The sequence below is a fragment of the Maylandia zebra genome, linkage group LG5 (assembly GCF_041146795.1).
Source record: "Maylandia zebra isolate NMK-2024a linkage group LG5, Mzebra_GT3a, whole genome shotgun sequence".
In the NCBI taxonomy this organism is placed as follows: domain Eukaryota; kingdom Metazoa; phylum Chordata; class Actinopteri; order Cichliformes; family Cichlidae; genus Maylandia; species Maylandia zebra.
This window is the reverse complement of record NC_135171.1, coordinates 21,274,499-21,301,635: the sequence shown is the minus strand read 5'-3', so window position 1 is coordinate 21,301,635 and position 27,137 is coordinate 21,274,499. Positions and strand designations below refer to the sequence as shown.

The following is a 27,137-nucleotide window of genomic DNA, read 5'->3' as shown; positions in this document are numbered from 1 at the left end:
GTGTTTAAAGACTGAACAGAAATCACAGAAAATACAAAGCAGACTGGGTTTTTTATTCGTCTTCATTGCCAGCAAATGTATTCTTGTTTCATCGACGACAGACTCGTCTGTGTACTTGTGAACTACAGCAAGAATCATTATCCAATTGATTGCATTCATGGGTTGAAGTCTGTTGTAACAAAACAGGAAATTAATATGCATATAGTATATATATATTGTCTATATATTTAAAAAAATTAAATTATCTGGAAAAAAAAAAGATCCATATTAGCCTGTGCTCATGAATATTGATAACTCTTTTTAAGGACCTGCCCTGACTCGTTATGTTCAAGGCAGAAATGAATGTTTCACACGTAAATCTTCAATATGTACAACCACCAACATTTCTGAGCACAGAGGGAATTAAAGTTTAAAGGCTAAAAGCTCATTGGCCTGTACATCATTACTGTACGTCTTATGTAGCTCAGCTTTTATTGGCTGATCATAGTTTGTCTCCTCTGATGTGAACGCTCCACAGTGACGGCCAAGATTGCAAAAGGAATGCATTTTTCCGAGTTTCTTCGGTCTCAGAACTGCAACAGAAGAACAAAAAGCAATGAAAATCATATTTTAACTCTTGGTCATCTTTATTTAAAGTTTTGCACGTGAAAGAATTACTGAAACTCACATTTTTGAGGAACTCCTCAGCGACGATGCGAGCCCTGGCATTGACAGACAGCTTCATTTCACTAATCTCCTTGTCAATTTCCTCCATGAAATGAATGACAAAGTCCACTAGCTTGTGCTTGTACATCTGTTCTGTGTGGAAATTGGTGATGAGAAAGCTGATGTCATAGCCCTGTGAAATTAAAGAGAACAGTAATGTTAACGATGATCTCATCACCACATTCACTTGAACTGAATGCTGTTGAGTTCAAAAAGTAATATAACTCTCAATACTTGAATCAATGAGCTTGTTATTTGCAACTAAACTTTATCTTTTATTTGTGGAAAACACTGGAGGTAAAAGGGCAGCTGCTATTTTAACCTAAAACAACTTTTAAGAACATGTCGCTACCTACATAACTATATAAAGTTTTTGTGTTTAATAATGTTTATGACACTTAAAGGTTCATAAAAGTTTTTATTTTTAATTTTCCTCTTGAACACTGCCCACCCCTTACATACTACATAAAAATACTTAACGAAAAGATAAACAATTAAATGACAGGAAAGTTCACAGTAAATTAAGAAAACATTATCTTTCATAATTACAGGACAGTCTGTGCAATGACCTATCATACGATTTTCTGTATTTTTGCACATTTATCATGTGCTAAATGACCCATTTGTGGCATTTATGCACCTATAACATGTTATAGGCATTGCATCAGTTTAATTTCACAATACTAACATCTCATTTATATACACAAAATTATGAATGACATAATGGCACCATGTTGCCCAGCAACCACCTACCAACTGACTAAAATCCTCTGACTAAACAATACTGATGTACTGTATGTACTGATGATAATATCATTATTAGTAATAATAACAATAATAACAATGCGGGTTAAATTTGACGTTGTCTTTGGTTTCTTTTGGCAAATGAATTATAATAAAATATGTGTAGAAAGCTGCAGAATTTAAAACAGTTTTTTTCATTTTTTAAATATTATAATTATTGTCAATGGCAACAAAATGCCCAACACCTCTAATAGGAACCATCTAAGTGTGACTGATGCATTTTCCAAGGCCACTTACCTCCACTGGTTTCCTCCTCAGGATGAAGAAGTTCTCTGCTCTCATCATCATGAAGCGCATGAACTTGTGGCACAGAATCTTCTCAATCTCATCGGCCTAGAACAAATTAGTTAATTAATTAAAAATAATAATGGGAATTACAAACAGCTGTGACGTTTACATGAGTGTGTTAATTACTAACATCTGGTGTAAGTCAGGGTCTGCACTCACCTGCTTGACAGCGATGCTGACTCTGACAGAGTTGATGGAGCCTTCGATCAAAACCTTCTCCTTGTCATTACGGCTGATGATTACAGGCTGGAGGAGCAACTCTTTACTGCTCCTAAAAAGAACCAGAGAAACACACACGCAGACTATAAACACTATAGATCCGTAGGCATTGTGATGTTAAACTCCTTCAAGTTTTACGCTGTTGCTAGGCTCACCTCACTTCCACTTCTGGCTTGTTGTGTCTCTCCACCACTTGTGAGGAGAAATTCTCCAGGCAGAGGGCGGCCTGCAGTGTGGCACGCACAGCGTTGAGATACGGGCGCAACGTTGCTGTCTGAGAGTGAAAATCGAAGAAAAAAAAAAACAAGAGAATATTTTCTTAACCATGTCTGTCTATTCCCAGGTACAGCCAAGTGTGACTGGACAATGAGAGGTCATGAGTGTTTCATACAATTTCTCCTGCTTGCAATACTTGCTTATGTTCAAAAGGTATGTCAAGTCAAAATACAGTCCTGTCATTAACACCAAGATAAAGGTATCCATAACAGGAGAAAGAAACCACCAAGAAACCCACTACTGATGCTGGTGTAGAAGATATATAAAATCTCAATCAATAAGGGGGAAACCAACATAATACATGCAGCTGTTGTAACGCAGGTAGCTCTGAGTGACACTGATTCATTTTTGGCACATGGACGACAGGAGATTTATTTAAATCTACTGTAAAAACATCCCCAAAAGGAAGTTGTCAGCAACTGCAATTTAGCAACTTCCTTTTGGGGATGACAATGTGATGTGACAGACAGATGTTATAGTAGGGTTAATGAGAATTTCACCCCTTATTAGAAATAAATTGTGAGAGATTAGAATGGATGTGGTCAAGCGAGTCATCTTTAACCATATGTATGTGTACACCAAGAAAACATTCCTAACATGGTCGGGGTTTTCGGGGATGACTGTGGCTCCATCCAAAGAGCATGAAAGGGCTGAATTGTTTGCTCAGTATTAAAAATGATGTGAGTCATATGTTATGGCATTTGCACTCACCAGATCTAAACCCAGTTGAAAACCAAAGTAGGATTTTCAGTTGGCGAGTTAGCCCATAATGAGATACATATTGTTTGATGACACTTAAGGGATCCTCATCAAACATGTTTTTATTTTATTTTATATTGTATATTTTTTAACTGCCAAAAAATGGTAATGACTTTGTTCACTTTATCCTCTGATCACATCCATAAATCAAAGTCATCAATATCACAATGCAGCATACACTCATTGGTCACTTTATTAGGTACACCTGTTTAGCTCCTTGTTAATGGAAATATTTAATTAGCAAGTCACATGGCAGCAACTCAGTGCATTTAGTCATGTGGACCTGGTCGAGCAATTTGCTCAAGTTCAAACTGAGCATCTGAGTGGGGAAGAAAGGAGGTTTTAAGTGAGTATTTCAGAAACTGCTGACTGACTGATTTCCCCACACATCCATCTCTAGGGTTTACAGAAAATGGTCCAAAAAAAAAAAAAAAAAAAAAAAAAAAAAAAAAGGAAAAGAAATATACAGTGAGCCGCAGTTCTCTGGGTGAAAATGCTTTGCTGATGCCACAGGTCAGGTGACTGGCCACAGTGCTTCAAGCTAATAGGAAGGCAACAACTAAAAAAACAAAACAAAAAAAAGAAACAAAACAAAAAACCTTCTCCAAAATTGGACAACGGTAGACTGGAAAAGCTTTACCGGTCTGATCAGTCTCAATTGCTGCTGACAGTTTCAACAGTCAGATGGTAACATCAACATTTGAGGTAAACTACATGAGAGCATGGATCCATCCAGCCTGGTGTCATTGGTGGCGTGATGGCATGAGAATATTCTCTTGTCACCAACTGAGCACCATTTAAATCCCACAGAGAGTACCCAGGTATTGTTGTATACAATGTACCCATCTTCTGATGACTGCGTCGAGCAGGATAAGACACCATGTTTCCTAGCTCAAAACATCTCAAACTGGTTTTGTGAACATGATGAGAGATCAGATATGAATCCAGTAGAGCACCTTTCTGATGCGGTGTAATAGAAGGCTTGGATCAAGAACATGCAATCAACAAACCTGCAGCAACTGTGTGATGCCATCGTGCCAAAATGGCCCAAAATCTGTGATGAATGCACCTTGTTCAATCTGTGCTATTAACATTCAAGGCACACCTGAAGCAAAACGTACTAGCAAAGTGTGCCTAAAAAGTGTTCGGTGAGTGTTTCCACATGCCCTACAAAAGTCAGTAAGACAAATAAAAATGTTAAAAGCTTTTATTCAAATATGCAACATGGCTTAGCAATAGAATTTTTTTTTTTTTTACATAAGCTCCAGAGGGTGCAGCACCTCCACCCTAAATCTCTCCTTATCAAACATTACATCAGGTCAGCTGTGACAACTAGCTCGCCAGATGCAACCCTCCCTTTTCAACACCGCAGACAGCACTGTACGCTATTTAACAATTAATATTACTACAGAGTAAGGACCTATCTGTTCACACCATCAGCATATGAACTATAACCAAACAGCAATCTGCCTTTTCTTTTAGCAAGAAAACTAGCTGGCTAAAATTAGCCTGTTAGCAATCCCGGTCACCTAGCTACTCTAAGTGTCACAAATGGGGAGTAACAAAATCCGTTTATGGGTGCATTTTCCGTTAACGAACGGCTACAAACCCAAAACCCACAACGCCGAATATGTACGACTATTCAGCTATGTCATTTCATAAGCACATATGTCTAATTTCTCTTACCATTTCTCAGTGTCAGGAGAGGCGGCTAAAGGCGGAAGTAGCTGCACTAACGGAGTCTCTTCTGTGAATATTCCGGAAATTATCCGCTGCTGCCGCCGCTGTGATGATACTGTCGATCTGTAACCAAGCAAATACAGGGCCAGTATGGCTGATACCAGTATCGATAATAATACTTATAATTTATAAAGGAAGTGTAGCATTACTTATGTAGAAGTGTATCATGAGCTGTTTGTCATGACTTGAGAGTAATCATCATCAATTTTCAAATCTGAACATTCCACGATAATTAGTTAACACAACAAACCACACCTTTCAGGTTTTCATGTATATCGAAACTATTACGTTAAAAAGGAAAGCAAAGTGAGTGTCTGTTGTAGCTAATTAACGTCTACCAACATTATAATGCACCGTAATGTGAAATGGAAATGGAGATGATATATCTTCAGGAGTGGGACCACACCTCCATACATGCCCCTTCCGGTTCTCTGTCTGACCCCTTGTACTACAAGCTGTTTGTTCAAATCCTAAATTGCCTCAATTTATGCTCACACCATCTGCCATTATTTACTAGAAACGCTGTCAAACCTTTGACAAATTAGAATTTAATCCCAGCTAGTATTTTAGTTTCCTTAAATGGTAAGTCATTCCAGTAAAGCAGCTATAATTGCTTACCTAACTGGAATGCAGCTTTTGCAGTTGTCAGTAACGCCTGAAGAGCCTGCGGCTATTACTGCTTTTTCCGGTATTCTTGCTTTGCCTGGAAAGCAGAACAAGAATACCAGATGCTCATTTGATTCCTTTCCAATTCTATTTTTTCAGAGTTTGAGAGTTCTGGTAATACACAGTACTGCATGGCACTGCTTAGTGACACACACTTTAGTAAGCCCTATGCTTATTTTGAACATGGATAAAAAGAAATGCTTTTATGTGAGCGAGGCCTGTCTGCAACAGGATGCATTGTTCTGTTGTATAAGGCCATTCCAACATGTTAGCAGTTATTCTGGGTGATTTCCATTTTTTCTATAAAGTTAGGAGGAATAGCTATTGCTATTTTTCTAACTTTTTAGTGTTTTGCACCCATCCATCCAATTTCATCTGATTATCCAATTCATGGTGGCAGGAGGGACAGGTTACCAATCTGTCACTGAGCTAAATAGAGACAGAAAATTCATCTTCACAGGCTTGGTGATGCAGTGATTAGCACTGTTGCCTCATAACAAGAAGGGCCTAGAGCCTTTCTCTGTTGAGTTTCAGTATTCTTTCCAGGTAACTGCATACAGTCCAAAGACATGTGTGGGATTAGGCTAATGTTCAACTCTAAAATGACCGTAGGTGTGTGAATTGGGTCTTTTGCCAGAAGTGAATTTATCCCAAGTGGCCACATCTGCCACTAAAAAGCGAGAACGTAAGTGACGTAGTAGCTCATCCATCTCACTATCCATCACAATTCACAGGTGGTGGCAATATTACTTGTGTGGAGTTTGCATGTGCTCACTGTGCCTGTACCGGCTTCCTCCCACAGTCCAAAGACATGATTTTTAGGTTAGTTGGTGATTCTAAAGTGGCTGTGGATGTGAGAAGTGCTTGAATTGTATAGAATAAAACACTGCAGAAATGTTTGGTTAAAATGTGACTTTTAGTCTAAAGTGCTCTGAGTGGTCAGTAGAAAAACTCCAAATGCAAGTACATTACATTAAAATCCATCCTAAGGTCAAGGAGGCTCAAAAACAGTCATTAATAGTGCAAATTCCTATTATTCACCGGCAAATGAAAGAGTTTGAGTTCAGGAGTATTATGACTACACTGAAATAAAAAGCATGAAAATATATGTATCAGTGTGTCACTGGACTGACTATATTACTTTTGTTAACACGGTGATAGAAAGGCCCCGATATCCAGTCCCACCACCCTTAATGTGGGAGTCAACAAATAGAACCACTCACAGCATGATCATTAATGATAAGATCGTGATCATCACGTTTTAATATGATACGTGATATACGTTTAAGTGATATACGAAAAAGTGTGGCAAATTTGTATTTTGAGTTATCAAAAAAAAAGTTTAAGCAGGAAGAGTAGTAGTGGTTTTTGTGGAAGGATGAACGCTAAACACCTCTAGCTAAAGCAGAAGTGCCAAAATTGCAGTTCCTCTAATAGCCACTAGATGGTGTCTTGTAAAGCAAGTCAAACCTGACAGTCTCCCATGTTAAAACAATGCTAAATAGCGTTAAAGACCATGTTTAAAATATAGCAAAAAAAAAAAAAATGTACATAGGATCTTTTAAGATAAATATCAAAAATTTTAACAACAAAATACTAAAACATGAGAGCAAAAAAATTACTCCAAAACAAGTTTATAAATCTAAGTTTTAAAAACTAATCCACCAAGTCCACAGATCTCAGGCTCAGAGGGAGAGATGTCTTTTGTACTCTATCTCTATCTTTGTATGCTGCAGAGCCAGCAAGCCCTGATCACATGACCTCTGGGACATGCTGGAGATATATGGATGCAAAAGTTCACTGATGTACACTGATGCTTGTTTATTATCAAAATAAATCAAAACGAATCAAATAAAATAAAAATCTTAAAATGTACATGGAAGTTCATCGGGAGTCAGTTCAGCTGAATTAGCAACAGTGTGATATGTGAGTATTTACAAGAGTTTGTCAGTCGTGCAAGCTTCAAAGTTCCAAGGAAGTCTTGTTAAGATAATAACCATCAAAACAAATGAGAAACTTAAACCCAATGAAGTAAAGACATGAAAAATATTCAGTCCAGTTCAGAGCATGACACAGTGGAGTTTAACTCAATTTCTTAATCGATTTAAAGTGATAGAAGCAAAGATGAACCAGAGATTTAATGCAAGCATTCAAAGTGAAAAATCGGTCAAAGGTTACCCCAAGATTCCTGCGAGAGATGCTAGAAATGTGTATTAATTTGTCTATAAAGATAGAGGGGGCCCTTCCATGTGCAGCACATTGTGTGAAGGGTAGTGTTGAGGGAATAAACAATGGCATGGAGGAGGGAGAACAGTAGGCTGTTTCCATTCCCTGGAGGTGATGTAACCAAGGTGACAGTGTGTTTCCAAAAAGTTAAGAGAGAAGATGGTTAAAGTTTTCCCTTAGCAGCTGCATCTTTTTGCTGAAGACTTAGATTCATCATTCTCTCCAAATACTATGGGCTCTGGGAAGTCATGATACAACTCCACATCTGTCCCCTGTGAGACCTGAAAAAAAAAAAGCCAACAGAGTTTTGAAAAGTCAATGGTCACACAATGCCACAATATATTCCAAAACCAACATTTTTTCCCCTAATTCCATAAAACTGTAACTCACCTGTTTGAGTGTGTTACTTGCAATTGTCTGGAATGCCTGTTCTAGATTTGTGGCGTCTTTCGCACTGGTCTCAAAGTAGGGGATGTTGTTCTTACTTTGGCACCAGGCTTGAGCCCTTTTGGTGGTCACCTGTGGATATACAATATCATTAATAATCATCTAAATTATACTCACTGGATGGTGTCAGGCTGGACCCCTGTTTGCTTTCAGAACTGCCTTATCTCTTTATAACAACAAAGTGCTGGAAATATTCCTCTGAGATTCTGGCTCATTCTGATTTGACACAATCACACAGTTGCTGCAGATTTGTCAGAACAGTGTGGACACTTTGTAAATGCTCCGTTTTCTGTATTAACTGATCATAAAGTATGATCCAATGTTTAAGTCAAAAGTACAGATAGAAACTACATCACTCACTATTCTTATCTTCTTATCTTTAGTTGTGGGCCCACAACTAGGTCAGTTAGCCTAAGTGCTAAACTATCTGCCTTTATAGACAATTTGTCTACCAATAGACTGACAAATTTCTAAACTTTGAGATTACTTTGTGACACTTTATGGACATCAGCTATGTTTAAAACACTAGTTTATTAAGCTATGTACAAATAGCAAGAAACAAACATCTTTATTTATCCCATACAATAGCCTTTAGCCAATAGCCATGGCCTTTACTCCCTCTGCTCAGTATTGTAATTTCTCCTTTCTCACACATCTGTTATGTCCCCTGAGACGTCCAGCGGACACGGAAAAAGCAAGAAGAAGTGTTGAGGCAGAAAAATAGTGAAGGAGGCACTTTTAAGAGCAGAAATATATTTTCTTTTAATTGTTAATTAAACTAAAAGATGGACAAACTGCTATCAAAATAAAAACAAAATAAATAAACAAAATAAAACTTAGCAGTTGATTACTATACAAAAGAATGAGAGATGTAAAATGATCAAACACACCCTCCTCTCCAGAGAGTATGAGTAAAGAGCTCCCTGAGCTTTTTCTTCAGCAGCAGCTGAAAAACCAATATACACTGACTGGATTTGTGACGCAAGACTGCAAACAGCAAGAGGCACCATGAGATGGGAGGTTCCTATCCCACAAAAACTTTGTGCCGTAATCTCCACAAACCAGCTGTATTGTTTATCTTTGGGCTTTTATCTTAGTTTAAAGATGCAGAATTTCTATAGGTCCTTTGTATTCACTAAAGTTTAACCAACATGTTGCCATGCCCATTTCCAGTTTTTTGTTGTCCTTTGGAGAGCTTCCTAGTATTTGCAATCTGTTAGCAACTGAAACAATTTCAAGGAGGTTTTTGGTCAGCGGATACACATGTAGCTCCATGTCCTGAAGGATGTACATGTAGCCCTCAGGACCAGAAGTTGCCAGAGGGTCACTAACCAGTCTTTAGGGCTGTGTGACTAGGATGTTGAAATCTTGACCCTTGACATTATGTAGTCACAATTATTGTCACACATCCAAAGTGGCAGCCAAATAAACATCACACGTCAGTAGCGTTAGATGCAGAGCACCAGCAGTTCAAGTTTCTCTTCTCTCTGGTAAAATGATCGTAGCTTTGACCAGCTGTTTATCTGAGACTTCTAAAACACCATCAGTAGGCGTCAGGCAGAAGGATGGTGTCTGAGCTTTTTATAAACCAGACCGTACTCAGCAGAAAAGGCAGAACAAGCTTCCGGGGACTTATCTGTAAATTCACACTGCAGCATTATGGCTCACACATGCTGAGGCCAGTGCAGCGAAACCTCTATGCACTTGAATTCAGTGAAAAAGGTTTGAGTTCTGTTCTCAGAAAACACTCGAACTGGGTGAATATTTCCACAGGAGACACCTGTGCACCTACAGTAGCAGAACGAGAGCTTATCAGCTCCAATCACTGCAACCTAATATCTGTGTCAGCCTCGGTTTCTTTAGTTTAAACTCCCACCAACGCTGGAACTCGCTCTATTGTCCCTGCTCAGGCTGACATGGCATGCAAGATGGACCTACAGCTTAGCATACATTTTAAAACTAAGAGAAGGTTTAACAGAGAAATAATTAAATTGAATGAGAAGATCTGGCTCTTCCAACCCTACCGCACTCAGTGCTTTGGACTTTCCTTCCTTGCTTTGATTGACAGACACTAGAAAAGGTTTTACTCTGCTTTCATTTATGAAACATATCAGAAAAAAATAGTGTTTTTTCACAAAAAATATGTGAGAGTCTTGAAAGTTTATCTTTAAATCTTATCCATTTATAAATAGACTTGAGAGACAAAATCAACCTTGATTTCATAAGAGGCTGCTTTATCTTTTCCCTTACCTTAGTCATATCTGTGGCATGTAAACAGTCATCACATTGTTACTAACACAACAGAAAGTTTACTGCTCCAGCCGTCTTACTATAATATTTAGCAGTATTTCCTCAAAGATCATCCTAATTGCTTTTTTATATAAAAACAGGCAAATGTTATGTTATACAGTTTTACCTGGTCAGTTGATTTCTGTCCCCTGATGTCTGCTCATTCAGGTACATTCATCAGTGTTTTTAAATAATATCAAGTGTGATTTAGACAGTCGGTCAATAACACTTGAGGCAGTAATTTAATAGAAACACAAACACTCCCATCAGTCTTCATTTTAGTCAACATACATCTATCAGCTAATCTTTTAAAACACGAGCACTTCGTTTACCATCATGAGCTGGAAAGCACCTGCATTCTTTCTGATAGGAAATTCAATACCAGTACTGGGAAGTAAAGTTATCTATGCTATGGCAGAGACAGCCTTCTAACAAACATACTGAACCCGGACCTTTTTGTCTCAGGAATCTCATACCAACCTCTCTGTTTTCCAAGTCAATCTTGTTGCCTAGCACCACAAATGGGAAGTTCTCGGGATTTCGAGGGCTGGCCTGGAACAGAAACTCTTCCTTCCAGTTGTCAAGCGATTTGAAGGTTTTTTGCGCTGTCAAGTCAAAAACCAGCACACAGCAGTCTGCTCCACGATAGAAGGCAGCATTCAAAGACTGATACCTTTCCTGGCCAGCTGTGTCCCAGATCTAGGCAATGAAAGAGAAACGCAGTTAGCACCAGGACACCAAGACTAGAGATAATGCAGAACAACAACGTCCTACTAAGGACCTGGAAATGTCTTTTCTCAATAAAGCTGTGCTTGAAGCCTTAAACATTAAATCTTCATTTGTCCTCATATGATCAAAGAGTCCATCTACATTTTATGCCACACCTGCAATACAACAACCTGGTCTCCAACCATCACCTCCTTCGTCATGAAGTCTGCTCCTATTGTGGCTTTGTACTGGTTACTAAACTTCTTGATGGCATACTGGTTCATTAAGGAGGTCTTCCCAACACTGAGAAAAGAAACAGCAGCACAACAGATTTATGAATGTGGTTAAAGCTTTTTTAAATTTCTATTCCAAGTTGAGTTTAAATAAAAGCAGCATGTAGTATAGACAGGTTGAAATATGACTGCTTCAAGCATATCACCAACCATTTTAACATGTGGTCTGTATAGCAGTATAGCTGGTTATATTGTCTGTATTCATGTGGTAAAGGAAAATAAAACAAGAGTAGGGTAATATTATCCATCCATAATAAGAGAATAGATTCAGTAAATTCATTTTCATCTTTGATCAGTGCAAATACGTAATAATCCACGTGAGTGAGAGAGCGGTGATTGGTACGAGGAAGCAACTCTGACAATCAAGAAAAATGTTTGTTTCGCTCTCAGTTGTGGATATCTGATAAACAGCTTTGTGTTGTTATGCACACTTAAACCACCTTTATTAAGTAGTTTTAAACATTCCCTTAAACAGTATTTCAGAAACTAAGGTATAATTGTGCATAAAACAATAGGATTAACTAAGTCTTACATGCAAGATACATAGCTAATATTCTGACAGGCGACAGCTTATTGCACAACAACAACAACTCGTGCCAACGACGAAGTAACACACTTTAAAATTACATTTAAAATACATTAATATCAAAACCTCACAATGAATCTCCCAGGAGGACGACTTTCAGGAGAACCCTCTTCTTGGATGTCATTTTTCCACAGCTGCATTAAGACAAAACGCAAGAGAGTTTAGTTACTAATGCTTTCCTGACTTCCTGTGTTGCGTTTTCATGGCCCTGCACCAATCATGTATGAATGCCACTCATTCCAGTCATGTACCTTATAACCTGTTTGGCAAATCAATCCAACTCCTCCTCAAACCAGGTGACATCAAATGTTTCAGCTGATTTCGGTGTCACTAAGCTGACAGCACACAGATTTCAATTCACTGTCAAGCTTTGTATGGTATAATTATGCAAAACAACCACAATCACAAACATAACATGAGTTCTGTTCAACATGCATTGATTAAAGAATTTGTTTGCCACACTGGATATGACTGATCTAAGCCGTGGCTCAGCCACACCCAGTGTGTCAACTGGATCTAACTGTTGTGTAATCTTTTTTGAACACGTAAGTGAAAATAAGTAAGTGAATATATATTGTACTGCTACCTTTAAGTGTCGTGATCAGCTGATATATTTTAGAGCCCAAAGCTTGAAGTAAAAAAAAAGAAAGAGAGAAATTAGATTGTTTGTAATTTTGAGTCTCTGTCTCAGTGTTATTTCCTGTTTCATTTTGATAGTCTCTTGTGTCACGTGTTTTGTATTGCTTCCTTTTTCTTGTTTTCCTTGAGCAGTTTCAGCCAGGGTTTCTCATTTCCCTAATTATCTGGTGTGTATTTATTGTCTGACTCTCTCTCTGTTTATTGTTGTGCCCTCCCTCTCTGCTGTGTGCTCCCTTGTTCCTTGTGTCTCCCCCCTCCTAGTTTTGTATTCCTGGCTCTAGCCCTGCCTTGTTTTGCGTTTTATTTTTGTGGGTTTTTTTTTTTGGTTTTTTTTTGCCTGTCCCGTTTGGCTCTTTTGCCATCAGAATTGTTGTCTAAAGGCAAAGAAAGATGCCCAACGGATTTACTTTACCAAACTGACCATCCCAGCCTTGCCATAATGGTCCATTTGATTCACCTTTTATTGTTTATTTTATTTTCACTTACTGAATACGGGACAGACTTGACTGGGGGAAAGAAGGGGAGAAAGAAAGAGGGAAAGAGAAACAGCTGAGAAGAGGGACGGGGGAGAAGGGCAAAAGACAAAAACCAACAGAACGGGCAGAGAAAAAAAAATGCATATATCAATCACCTGGATCACCTGCTGAGAAAGAAAAAAGAAAGCAAGCAGAAGAGAACAAGAGTAATAGAATAAACAACATCACAATGATATATGGGAATATGACAGTAAATACTAAATGTTAAACATTATTGTGCAGCACATAAGATCAACAGAACACAGTGTGCTTTGAGGTAGGAGCCAAAAAGGGTGTAGTTTGTGGGTGTGATCACCAGTGTGTACACCTGTGAGCATGGACGCGTTTGTTTGTTTTTTTTTTTTAAAAGGTTCCTTCATGTAATAATCTGCTAGAGGGTGTGGGGGGGCCACAGCCCCGTCCTCCAGGGCGTGAAGCAGGTGTGGAGGCGATCAAAACTCCAGACATCCAGAGGCCCCCAGAACACAAGAGACCAAGGAAGACCAACAGAGGGGCAGCCGCGCCACTGTCCCGGAAAGAGCTGAGGAGAGTCCCAGATGAGGGCTCACTCAGCAGCCGCGGAGCAGAAGCCAGGGGGAGTTGCAGTGACGCGCCCGTGAGCTCCGCCGGCAGCCAGCCGTGCCTGAGTGACCGAGCCCCAGGCCGAGAGGCCGGGGGCACCCCACCTCCGAAGTGGCCCGAGCGAGCCCCAGGCTCCAGGCCCCGATAAGCGGCCGCCAAGGAGTGAGCCGGTGTGTACCTGGACGCCCATCCCCGGACACAAAGAACCACCAACGCACCGATGTCTGAGGGGGTCCGCCACTGGCAGGGAAAGTGGTGGTAGGGGGAGATAGGCCTCCAAACCCTGGAGGGCCTGAGATGTCCCCAGAGAGGTGGCGCCTGACACCCAACCTGACATATAGACACAGACATACAGGCGCACACAGACACAAACATCCATTCCCACCCTCATGCTCTCATATGCACTTACTCCACACTCAACCAACGTGGAGACAGACATAAAGAGACGCTGTACACACGATCACACTCCCCAAGCGTACTCTACAAACCGGGTCTAGGTGCCCCCGCCCCTGGAGGGGGGAACTGCACCCAGACCCAGGTGGTGTTTCCCTTTTCCCTGCGGTGGGGGGAGGCAGACCGCCCCGACTCCGCAGCAGCAGGAAGGCTCCACACTCCAGACCGCAGTCGGACGGTCAACTCCTCCTCCTAGTCCTAGCTCCCCCGCTCCAGCAGGTCGCAGAGAATGGGGGTGAGAGAAGACTCCGAACCTCCCTCCACCCGCTCATTGTAATGTTGATGCATGTGTGTTCTAAGGTGCAATTAAAACCCAGGAGGGCATGGAGCTACCTGCCAGAGAGCAGCAGGTAAGCGCATGGTCCCTCCTGATAGCCCTCAATGTCTACGTGTATTTAAAATTGAGAGGTGGGCAACGATGCCAGGGGTGAGGTGTACACCCTGATGGTACTTTGGACTCCGTGTATCGTGCCCACCCCCAAGATCCTATATGTATGTGTAATGAGAGTGTGAGTAATGTGAATGTCTAAGTTGTGGGATAAAATTGAGGCAGAGGCAGCCAGAAGGGGACAGAGGGGGGGGTAGCCTCCTCTGCACCCTGGTGACATACCCCTACTCCAAGGCCCTGCATGTGTGGGTGGTTGTGGTGGAGCGGGAAGAGGGAGGCAGCTGGAGATGGGGAGGGAAGGAAGGGAGGGGCAAGTGACCCCTCCCTGGGGCCAGCTCCCCCACTGACCCCAGTAGGCACCCCCATACTCCGCGACCCGCCAGGGAAAGGGGGCCCAGGCCCATCCAGACCGGGCCCAGTGCAGCAGCGCTGCCCGGCCCCACAGAGCCCGGGACAGTCCACCCAACCCCACCACAGAGAAAACTGCACCCACCCCACCATCCACTCATCTTCCAGACTACATAAGACAATAAACACCCAGGCTGAGATCTTCCTCCACCTCTCCTGTATCTCCCCCTCCTACAGAGGCAGCTCCTGAGGAGAGGAAAGCTCCTGCAAGATGTGACAATCTCCCCCACCAGTTGAAGAGCCCCCCAGGTGGCTCGACGCACCGGCGGCACCCTGCTCCAGGGCTGGGCCCCCATGCACCCACCCGCCCACAACCCCGGCAACACACCAACCAGGACCCAAGCCCCCGAGGCCCGGTCCGGGTCCCAGCCCAGAGACGGAGCGCCCCCAGAACCTCACGCCCATCCCGGACCCACCCAGGGGCAGCCAGGCTACCAGGTCAGTAACCCACGTCCGTCAGCACAGACCCTCCCCTAGCCCCGCTGCACGCAGCCGCGAGGAAACAGTCACCGGAGAGCCAACAGAGCCCCTAACCGGACATGACCGCTACCCCGGGTTGAGCCCCCCAAGGAAGATGCCTCCGGGGAACCCCCCGACGCCCTAAGCCTGTCCCTACCCCCACACCAATCACAACAGTGAAGGCGGGACCAAACTATGACCCCCCACCCCCACTAGGTGATGGAGCTGATCAAAGGAGTCCAGAGCAATTGATCTGATGTGGTGGCAGAGGCTGTATCAAGACTAATGTAATCTAATAGATAATTTCTATATTGGTTAGAATTAAGATTATTTTTATTTTTCCAGTTCATGAGGACTGTTTTCTTGGCTATGCATAGGGCAGTGAAAACCATATGGGCGATATTCTTTTCTGAAGTGACATTATCTAAGCTGCCCAACAAACACACTAAGGGGGAAGTTGGAATGTTACATTTCAGACACTTCGATAAGTCTTCACATATCTCGCGCCAAAACTTCTGAACTGGTGGACAGAACCAAAGAGCGTGGATATAATTGTCCGGTGAATTGGTTTGGCAGTGTGAGCAGTTGTTGGTAGACGTAAAGCCCATCTTGAACATCCATGACCTGTATAGTGCACTCTATGTAATATTTTGTATTGAATTAATTGAAGACTGGGATTTCTAATTAGATGAAAGGTTTTTAAGCAAATCTGAGACCAGAAGTTTAGTATTTTTGTGTTTTTTTTTAATGTAAAGACTCCAGCGTTAAAGCTTTTTTGAGTTCTTGTCTCACAAGTTATGCATCTGGATCCTTATCCTGCCTGCAGCACAGCCATTTCATGACAGATTTCATAAGAGGCTGCTTTAACTTTTACCCAAACCTTTGTCATATCTGTAGTAAACGGTAATCACAGTTTTACTGACAAAACAGAAAAAACTAGTGCAGCAGCTCTCTGACAGTAAGCAGTATTTCCTTAAAGCTGATTCATAGCATACAGGTGTATTCCTGACTCAGAATATCCTTTTAGAGCTCAAGCATGCATATTTCTACCAGTAAACTATAAGCCTGTTGTGTCTGGCCTAATTTGGCCCACTTTGCAGTGTGTTACATTTTGCAATTAATGGTGGAATATCTAAGAGGGAAAATATTTCACAAACTGAATTGTTGCTGTTACAACACTCGAATTCAGCGAGCTCTTTAGAACAACCCATTCTTTCACAAATGTTTTTAAAGGTAGACTGCCTGTCTCAGTGCTTGAGCTGTGGCAATGGGACTGAAAACACCTGAATTTAAAGATTTTGGGGAACGAGGTCCAGTAATTTTGTCCATATAACATATCTCAGTCTTTATACTCTGCACAAGGTCTGTTGGAAAAAAGTTGATGGTAGTGTCAGACAGAATTGAAAAAAGAAATCTGTTGCATGTGTGGCAACAGATTTCATTTTGTCCTCAAGCTTGTTGGTACAAGAAATAGTTGTTGTATGATCAGACAATCACGGGTAGCTGCGTGACCTGCAAGTCACAAATGAAAGAAAAACTATTCAACACAGAAAACAAATGTGACAGGACATGTTTGCCTGCAACGCTGGCACAAAGATGTCTAGCATATTTATTTAACATAGACTGTCTATTTAAAGACGTCAATATTCCCCCAGACAAAATTTCACAAAGAGGAAGGGGCATTTTACGATGCTTTTTATGGACAGAAGCTTTATCACTGCTGCGCAGGGAAAAAGCCTAAATAACTTTTTATGTCCTCCATCATTTTTCCTGAGGGGTGGTTTAGGAGTCATCAGCGGATCAGATTGTCTGTAGTTAGATCCCCAGCTTCTCTAGTCTGCATGTTGAACCCTGAGTTGCCATGTTTGCAGGTATATTGGGGGGGGATTTACCATGTTTTCATTGAAGTTCATTGTTCCATCCTGTGTTTGAAACTTTTGAGTTCAGGAAATTTGAAATGGGTGAACAAGGAAGTGAGTTAGTTCCAACTTGAAAACTGGAATTGCCACTGAAAATTAGAAGCTGTAGTGCCCCTACAGGCCACTTGCTGCCTCTAAAAGTAAGGCAAACAATGCCCAACTAAATAGGTGGATTTTTCTAACTCAGATGGATAAAATTAGAGGCCGGGCTGCTTTGACAGTCATGCACTGTTTTAATTGATTGCTCAGCTAAATTTTCCTCTGTAAATTTGATCTGCTGAACTGGACCTTGGGACAAGCTGATGCTTTTAAGAGAATAATCTGACCAATGGTGGTGCTTCACTTTTGGTGGAAAAAAATTACACTAGTCTGTTATAGTAGTTCAGTTTCTAAACTTGTTAGATCAGCCCTTTTGGTACCATTCAAAGTAACCCCTGCCCTACCATGTGATTGGCTGATTAGATATTTGAGCTAACAAGTAGTTGAACAGGTGTACCTAAAAAAGTAACTGATAACAATAGTTAATGACTTAAAACATGAAGCACAGTGCATTCAACACCTATACAAGTAGTTTTTTCTCATTTACTTAAAAAAAAAAAACCAAAAAAAAAAAACCCATACCAATAACACTAACTGGTTTACAGTGAATTCAAACTTTGTGAACTGAAGGCCAAAGTAGATGGAAAAAGTAAAAAAACAAATGTATATCAGTTCTCAGCATCTGTGATTAAGGCTTCACACAATTACACACCTGAGGGGGTGTCTGAATGGAAAAAGAAACTGAGAATTTCATCAACCATACATACACTGAGACACAGAACGCCAGACTGTTAATATAGTCAAGAGTTTTATTATTTGATGTCCGAATTTTCTTTGACAACAATGTTTGCATTGCAGTAATTTTGTTCTTATAAGGAGGAGTACTACCAGGACAGATAACTGGATATTTTCATTAAATGGAAAGATAGAATATCCATTTGATTTCAGTCCATTATACCTTCACCATCTATACACTGTAATACACAATCCGTTAAAAATATTAAGTACTTAGCCAACCTGAGCTACAAGCAGATAGATAGAACAGCAATAACAAAGACATGACAGAAGACAGGTGTAAGCTGTGTTGGTGATGCATATTGTAATTCTATAGCGATGAAAGACGTCTGATGAAAAGACAGAACATATACAGCAGTAATAGTAGCAGTACAAGTAATGTTACACAAAAGGCAAATATTAATATATCAGGGACAATTAATCCATGTTCTACACTGACTTATTAAGTAGACTCAGCTTTTACTTTGAGTCTACTTAACAACATTTCTACTGTGCTGTTTAGGCAGTTATAAACCCTTTAAGCACAATCTTGAAGGGCAAAGGCAAAGATAATCTACCAGAGTGTTCAACAAATTCTCAGGACATATCAAAAAAGGAAAGAGTGAGGAATTCTAATTTGAAAGGCATCTGGCAGCAGACGTTGCCCAAAAATCAGTCATCCCTGTATAATTTTTAAAGGCAAAAAAAAAACATACAAAGTGCAAAAAGAAAGAAGAAAGTGTTTCAGATTGGCTTCAAAAACATCTTCAGCCAATTAATGCATCTGTATATATAGTTCAGCAAGATTATTCATTGACAGATAGGCAAAAGAAAGCAAAAGAGAAATCAGAGAATGCGAAACTTGGGATGCTGACATTAGCCAACATCGCCTCACATTAAAGATAATCAGCTAGGACATCTAGAGTTCCCAATTGCACTCTGAAAATGGCTCCATCTTGTCCCCTTAGCATGAATGTCGGGCATCATCTGCACAAATGGGTTGCTGGGACAGGAGATCACTCACAGGAGATCAAGTCAGGGACCGTGAGGTCAGAGTGGGGCTGGGGGGTGTCATTTTTTTCTTGTGTGATCTTTGGGCGCTGGACTCGTCAACATATTTTACAAGAGAACACTAGTGTATTAATTTGTGTATTAATTGTGAGGGGGACACATCCATGTGCAGCACATTGTGCGAAGGGTCGTGTCAGTGGAATGAACAATGGCATGGAGGAGGAAGACCAGTAGGGAATTCCCTTCCCTGGAAGCGAGGTGGAGGTGATGTAACCAGTGACAGGGCGTTTCCAAAAAGCCAAGAGAGAAGATGGTCCAAGTTTTCTCTTAGCAGCTGCAGCTTTCTGTTGCGGGTTTAGGTCCTTCATTCCCTCCCAGCTTTATGGGCCCTGGGAAGTCATTATACAACTCCACCTCTGTCTCCTGCAAGGCACCAAGAAAAAAGAAGTTAAGTAAAGCTGAAAGATTTTTTTAAAATTCAACAATCACACAATGCAACAAGCCATTTCAAACCCACCACCAGCACACCACACACACACACACCATTAACCTGTAACTCACCTGTTTGAGTGCATTACGTGCGATTGTCTGAAATGCCTGTTCTACATTTATGGCTTCCTTCGCACTGGTCTCAAAGTAGGGGATGTTGTTCTTACTTTGACACCAGGCTTGAGCCCTTTTGGTGGTCACCTGTGGATATAAAGAGAGATTGAGTCCATCGACAACAACAAGCTAAAATAAGTTGTACAATACAATAACTCAATTTTCTGCATTATTTGATTATGATATAGGTATTGATATTTAGGTCACAAGCATACAAACTCATATTATGCTTATAAAAAAAAAAAAAAAGATATTCCCAGTGCTGGAGGAAAAGTTGATTTTTCAGCTACATTTGGGGAATAACTGCTCAACAAGCATTTCTCATAGGTGAGTGCACAACTTTCAGGTGGCACATGTATCATTTGTTCTCACAAACTGCTTTTATTTTGGTTTTTGGATGTCTGGCGTGAATAGCTTTACTGAGGTATCAATTTGTCAATTCACATTGTAATGTTGAAGTCTATGCTCTGATTATGCCACTTCAAAGTGTGGATAAGAGTTACTTCAATGTTTAGAGTTACTATCGTTGGAAAAAAGCCACTCTGATATTGTTATGTAACACATAAACTTGAGGTGAGCTTTCCAAGCTTATACAAAGGCCCTGTCAAGGCATGCACTTCACTAGCCACAAGAAGCTCCTCTGCTCAGGTGAAGTGACTTTTGTAGTTTCACCAAGTCCTCTAACATTCCTTACACAGCAACCCCATCAACACCTGCGCTAATCTTTATGGTCACAGCAAGTCTTTAATGATTTAGTCTTTTCTCCTTCTACAGATCTACCAAACAAAGCAGCACAACAGTAACAGCCACAGTGTGCTGTGTGCACTTACAACTGACACGCACACATAGTTAAAGTCATTCTTAAAACAACGAAACTAGAACCAGGAATCTCATACCAACCTGTCTGTTCTCCAAGTCAATCTTGTTGCCTAGCACCACAAACGGGAAGTTCTCAGGATCTCGAGGACTGGCCTGGATCAGAAACTCATCCCTCCAGCTGTCAAGTGTTTTGAATGTATTGGGCGCAGTCACATCAAACACCAGCACACAGCAGTCTGCTCCACGGTAGAACGCAACACCCAAAGACTGGAACCTCTCCTGGCCAGCTGTGTCCCAGATCTAGGCAATGAAAGAGGAACAATAGTTAGGCACACCAGGATTAAAGATAATACAAAACAACAACTCTCAATAAAACTGTGCTTGAATCCATGAAAACTTAAAGCTTCATTTGTCCTCACATAATTTAGTCCTCCGACTAGTTATCATACCACACCTGCATTGTAACGAGTCGGTCGTCCACCATCACCTCCTTCGTCAGGAAGTCTGCTCCTATTGTGGCTTTGTACTGGTTACTAAACTTCTTGTTCACATACTGGTTCATTAAGGAGGTCTTCCCAACACTGAGAAGAGAAACAGCAGCACAACAGAAATATGAAATATGCAGCAATTAAATTACTGTGTTTGGTGATATATGAATGTGGTTAAAGCTTTTAGAATTTCCACCAGCTTGAGCACATTGGGTATCCATCTTAATCGAGACAAGCTGATTTTAAATACAAGGATCCACTACATATAAGACGAATGATGACTGCTTCAACCATATCGCTAACCACATTAGCAAATGGTCTGTACAGCAGTATAGCCACTTACAGGTCGTAAAGCATGCGATAAAGGAAACTGAAATGCTGCATGCTATGATGATGTTATCAGTGTGTCATTCTTGTGGAACAAGAAGACACACTCAGCAAATTTAACGTGATCCTTAATCAGTGCAAACAATTACTGACCTGTGAGGGTGACAGAGCACCGATTGGTACAGGTAAGAGAGAATGGTGAGCAAGTCCAAAGAGTAAAGGCTTTGCCTCACTCTCAGGTGTGGCTACCTGCCAAACTGCCATGTTGTTGTTATACATAAATAAATACAAGGACAAAACTAAGGTATTTTCACACAGTCAACCAACCATTTCAGATGCTTTACCACCACACTAGAGTGAAAAAGAGTCAACTAATTTGCATCTAGAAAACTCAGATACAAAACAGACCAGTGATCTGATTTAGATATCTGTGGGAATTCTACATCCTAACTCGTGAAATAACCAGAAACCCCTCTTAACCCTATACTACAGCCTGCCACGCCATTAAATGGTTGCGGGCTGTGTCAACCTGAAATGTAGAATTTCTCAGGAGGTGCACATTAGGCTATGTTCTAAATTAAGACGTAGATTTCCTACTGAAGCGTACTAGAGAACTGTTTACATCATAACCTACAAATTCATCTTTCTGGTCAATCAGCAAAGAACCAGAGTCAACTTTGGTATTCTTTCCAAGTGGTCATATGATTCAACAAAACAGGGATCATTCCTATTTTAATTTTTTTAAGTTAAAATATTCAATGGCCTGGAGTTACATTTCAGCCTGGCTTAACAATAAGAAATGAATGAATGGTGGTTGATTCAACCTGTTTGGCCATTATGTTTTCCTTACATATAAAATACTGTAATTTATTGGTGAATCATATTATCACAGGGATACACAAAAGATTTCAGTGTTCTCAGGTTCACCCAGCTTTAAGGTTTCTTATGAAACTGTTTACTAAGCTTTTTTTTTTTATAAATTATTGTGAAAAATTAAAAGTTCCCTTGAAACCATGTTTGAATAACTGTAATATAAAAACTACTTTTGAAAGACGGCATAATGAGCATGAAAACTGAGCTTGATAGCAATAGTAGTGATTAGCAGCAGATAAGGGCTGTATATACAAGAAGCACAGTTTGTATTCTGCCTGGCGACAGCTTATTGCACCACCACAACAACTTGTGCCAACAAGGAAGTAGCGCAATGTAAAATTAAATTAACCCCAAAACAACAATAGGAAAAAAAATTGAATAGTTTGTGTGACTCACCCTGAATCTCCCAGGATGATGACTTTCAGGAGCACTTTCTTCCTGGATGTCATTTTTCCACAGCTGCAGTAAGACAAAAAGCAAGAGGGTTTAGTTACTAATGCTTTTCTGATGTCGTCATAGCAAGTCACAACCTAACCACTAGCTGTCTATATACCTGGAACAACATAATCAATACAAAAAAATAATTCAGTTTCTTTACAGACTGGCCTATTGGACAACTTTATGTCTTGAGTTTCATGGCCCTGCACCAATCATGTATGAATGCCACTCATTTCAGTCATGTGCTTCCTAAGCTGTTGGGCAAATCACGAGGAACATATCTCTCTCTCTCCCTCTCACTTCAACACACACACACACACACAGGGAGGTTACTTCTAAGAATATTGACTCCTCCTCAAAGTCCAAACCAAGTGACATATGAGACATTTTCTGCTGATTTCACTGTCACTAAGTTGACAAACCAATGCTGCACAATGTAACGCTTAATACACCGTCAACCATTGCAAGATATAATTATATAAAATGACCACAGTCACAAATACAACATGACTTGGGAGACAACATGCAAATAGATGTATAAATAAAATTAAATCTAGTTTTTCCCAGAATCTATACAAAAGTGAAAGACACATATTAGTCAATTTGGGGCTAAAATGTTGACTAAATTCTGGAGAATTGGACAAAACAACTGGATGTATGTCACTTTAGTTTGAGCAAGAGTGGTAGTTAACTGTTCTGCAATCTGTGCCTTTTCTGAACACTCAAACACTCTTCACTGCTCAGGGATGTGCACAATTTCCCCAATACTCATCAGAGATTTCAGCAAGAGCTTACCCAGTGCATGATTAAGTTAATATGTGTTGTATTATACTGTATCACCCCCTTTAAGTGATCAATTGTTTATTTGAGAATGCAATGTTTGAAATAAATAAAAAGAGGAAAATTAGATGCCTTGGTGTTTCACTAGGACAAAAAAAGAGATTTTGTCAGCCAGTATCATTATACAATGCAAGACTGAAGCTGCATCCACACAGAAAGTGATTTGCTTCAACAAGAGAGCAGAGAAAGTGAATGGCATTCAGCGATTAAGAGCAACTAAGGATGAAATAACAACTGACGAGGTAAAGTTGGTGGAAACCAAGAAACTCCACCACCACCAGGCGAGTGATTGAAGTGAGTGAAAATTAAGAGTGCACAAAACTGTTGCTTGACATATAATCTGGTAGTAAATACGTTAGAACATTACTTAGATAACCACAGCCTACGATGTCCACAAGCAACAAGACGTCAGCTTTGATGGGGTCGGCGATGAGTGCTTCGCTTCCAGTGTTGACGCAAATCTGACCTTATAGCAAATCTTTTATGTTCTGTCCAATTGTGCAGTGGGTTCCAGTGAAAATGTATATTAATGTCTTGAAGGGCTATGTATAAACCTTTCCCATACACAAATAGACTAGAAAGACAAAATAAAATGTGATTTCTTAAGACACTGCTTTATCTTCTCCCATACCTTTGTCCTATCGGTGCTATGTAAACACTGATCACAATGCAACTGATAAAACAAAACCTGGGAAAAGTACTGCACTGTCAATAAGGAGGGCAGAAAAAGCAGATGTCTGGCAGTAACATGTAGCAGTATTTCCTCAAAGCTAAAGATGATCCTAATTGTATATTATAGCAGCATAGTATACAATTAGTAGTATACAAACATCAGCAAGGTTTCACCAGTGCATTACAAACATGGCCTCCCACTGGGAATTTTCTTTAAGAAAAAAACAAAACAAAAAAAACCTGTAGCCTTTATGATTGCTAATGTGCCTAAAATACCTTACTGCTCCAGTTAGATTGTGTACATGTTTAAAAAAACAAAAACAAAACCCTTTAAATTTAAATGAAACCCGCAGCCTGATTATTGTTTTGAGAGTCAGAAATTCCTCTGAGCTGGAAAAGCACCATATAAAGATATGTACTGTATATATTATACACTGTGGCAGTGTCTAATTGTCAAGTCCAATTATGTTTCTCCTTTTGGGTGGAAAAAAAAAATACACAAATTGTATCTTGTTTTGGTGGTGAAGCAATAACCTTTTAGGTAACATTTAACAGTAAACATGAACACTTCATTTCAAATTGCATGCATCAGTTTACTAAAGTAAAACACAACCATAAGCTGGAAAGCACCAGCATTCTTTCTGAGTGGAAATCCAATACCTGTGAAGCACAAAATAGTTGACAGTAGCATGAACAACAGCAACACACTGTCACGGAGGTGTGCTTAAATTAGTCACATGATAACAGCAGAAGCAGAGATCAGACATTTAAACTTTCATGAACAGCAGGTCCATGATTTCTCATTAACAACTACGATTTCTGACAGGCGGTTCAGTCCAAAATGAGATTGTGGCCTTTCACTAATATGATCAAAACAAATTAAATAATTTCTTCTGCCTGAATGAATATACAGTATTTCTCAGTTAAGAAATGACTGCATGAATTAGGCTCATTATTATTTATTATTTTAAAAACCATGAAGTTTTGGACTCCACCACAGTTTCTCTATGCTCATACATTTCTGCTCAGAGCATCTAGTCTTCACCTCTGACATGGGTTATAAATGCAAACCAAACAACACAAAACAAACCCCAAACTAAAAATAGTTTTGGAAAGCAGAGTTCAGACAATGTTCAGTCAATTACTCCAGGTCACAGAGGGAAGCCATCATCATTTGTCCTTGTTAACCAGCTTCTACATGGGAAACAGATGCTTCAGTAATGAAGGATCATCTTTTTAAACGTGTGTATTTTAGCTATAACAAGTACGAGTGAAGAGATAGATATGCTGAACAACTTCAAAAGACACACAAATTAGGACTAATCCAAACTCAGAGGGCTGTTTGCAGCGGAGGAGCAGTTTTTCAACTCCAACCACTTAATTAAAAAACTGTGCAAGACCATATGTGTCATCATACTGTGCACAGTATTTTTTTAATGAAACAATAAGAAAATGGTAGACGTAAATGTCAGACAGCATCTGTCATTGAAAAGTAAAATACTCAAAACCTGGATAAATGTATAGCAAGATGTTTCTTTTCTGTCTCGAGCCTGTTGGTACAAGCAATGGGCGTTGTATAATTAAGACAACTTGAACGACGTGTAACCGCGTGACCTGTGAGCCACAAGCGAAACGAAACCCACTTAACGCATAATACAGACATGACAGGTCAAGATTCCCTAGCAACACTCAGACACATATAACATCTGTTTAACACAGCCTGTAGACAATAAGGGTGAGGAGATCGCTTAAAGGTCACACTGACCAGGATCAAGATGTAGCCAAAGAACACAGTGACGAGTAGCTATTCAGCCACTCGGTGATGTGTAGTTCTGAGGTAAAAATCCTTCTCTGTGTGCATGAGCATTAACACCGTTTAAAGACACCCCTTCACAACATTTGACAATGATGAGTTTTTTTGTTTAGGTTTTTTTTTGTTGTTGTTGTTGTTGTTCTTTTACGATGCTTTGGCCGACAGACCAACCCCGACTAGCCGGTCTCCTTCCTTGTTGGATTCGACCCAGAGGAGCCACAGGCCGGCCTTGTTTTTGCCGAAAAACACCTCACCACCATTAGCAGCTACAGCGTCAGGACATCCTAAACACTGACAAGTGGGCAGACATTATACATATAAAGTTTCTTGTCGTCTCAAAAACTTACTTTCAGCTCGTAACACACGGTAGAGGAGACTTGCTGACCGTATCGAAGCCGGCTGCGAGAAAACTAGCCGTTGTTGTGCAGCGCAGCTAGCGTCAGTTGCTAACTAGGCGTTACGTTAGCTAGCGTTGATTTGGCAATGTCCCGTTTGAGATTCTCAGAAAAGTTTCTGACGTCGACACCAACAAAAACCGTGTCGTAAATTCACGAGGTAATTTATCTACAAATAGTGTTTAAATTTGGCACTTGCCTTAAGGCTTGCCTGCCTACAAGCCACCCAACCAGCTAACTACTTAGTTCTCCCTTGTCTTCTTTCACTTCCGCCTCCCAAACAACGCTTGTGCCCTACGTCAGACGTAAACAGCCAATAACAACCCCTTCTGAAATATTAATTAAGGCCCGTATAACTTCTCTATCCTCGACTTTCACAGCCCATTAAATGCCACAGCTCGGGTCTTTTCAGAGAAAACATTAATATTAGTACTGATTCTCAACCCTGTTGCCATTCATATAAAACAAACATGACAGATACGTATTAAAAACATTAAAATAATATTAAACTCAATTGTCCTAATTTTACCCATTTTATTTTATGGATTTCTTAGCTCACAAAGTTTTAAACTACTGCCTTTTAACAGTTTGAATTATTATTTGTGGCTGTGTCTATGGTGTATTCGGGCAAATGTTTGAAAACAAAAAACTGAAATCAGTGAAACAAAAAAGTATG

The 27,137-nt window shown here is 40.3% G+C and overlaps 3 protein-coding genes across 6 annotated transcripts; all 3 read right to left on the bottom strand.

Annotated features, from left to right (window-relative positions):
• Positions 1-32: 32 nt before the first annotated feature.
• arpc4 (actin related protein 2/3 complex, subunit 4) lies at positions 33-4,950 on the bottom strand. Its single transcript, XM_004544866.4, has 6 exons — positions 4,738-4,950; positions 2,172-2,290; positions 1,957-2,068; positions 1,747-1,842; positions 668-838; positions 33-572 (listed from the first exon to the last, which is right to left on the bottom strand). Exons 1-6 carry the CDS (start codon positions 4,738-4,740, stop codon positions 567-569), a joined length of 507 nt encoding a protein of 168 aa, XP_004544923.1. The 5' UTR covers positions 4,741-4,950; the 3' UTR covers positions 33-566.
• Positions 4,951-7,263: 2,313 nt separating this feature from the next.
• On the bottom strand, positions 7,264-12,684 carry LOC101468851 (ras-related protein rab7). Of its 2 annotated transcripts, XM_076883994.1 has the most exons (7): positions 12,593-12,684; positions 12,258-12,341; positions 12,078-12,140; positions 11,304-11,430; positions 10,900-11,118; positions 8,074-8,202; positions 7,264-7,964 (listed from the first exon to the last, which is right to left on the bottom strand). In XM_076883994.1, the coding sequence occupies exons 3-7, from the start codon at positions 12,128-12,130 to the stop codon at positions 7,860-7,862; spliced, it is 633 nt and encodes a 210-aa protein (XP_076740109.1). In that variant the 5' UTR covers positions 12,131-12,140; positions 12,258-12,341; positions 12,593-12,684; the 3' UTR covers positions 7,264-7,859. The 2 variants fall into 2 exon arrangements, with proteins under 2 accessions (XP_076740109.1, XP_024658256.2); XM_024802488.2 differs by lacking the exons at positions 12,258-12,341; positions 12,593-12,684 and having other exon boundaries at positions 12,078-12,213.
• A 5,519-nt stretch (positions 12,685-18,203) lies between these two features.
• Positions 18,204-26,754, bottom strand: LOC101469527 (ras-related protein rab7). Of its 3 annotated transcripts, none has more exons than XM_004544870.4 (6): positions 26,414-26,754; positions 22,700-22,762; positions 21,070-21,196; positions 20,697-20,915; positions 19,755-19,883; positions 18,204-19,616 (listed from the first exon to the last, which is right to left on the bottom strand). In XM_004544870.4, exons 2-6 carry the CDS (start codon positions 22,750-22,752, stop codon positions 19,521-19,523), a joined length of 624 nt encoding a protein of 207 aa, XP_004544927.1. In that variant the 5' UTR covers positions 22,753-22,762; positions 26,414-26,754; the 3' UTR covers positions 18,204-19,520. The 3 variants fall into 3 exon arrangements, with proteins under 3 accessions (XP_004544927.1, XP_004544928.1, XP_004544929.1); XM_004544871.6 differs by having other exon boundaries at positions 26,661-26,735; XM_004544872.6 differs by lacking the exon at positions 26,414-26,754 and adding an exon at positions 22,857-22,880.
• Between the last annotated feature and the right edge of the window lie 383 nt (positions 26,755-27,137).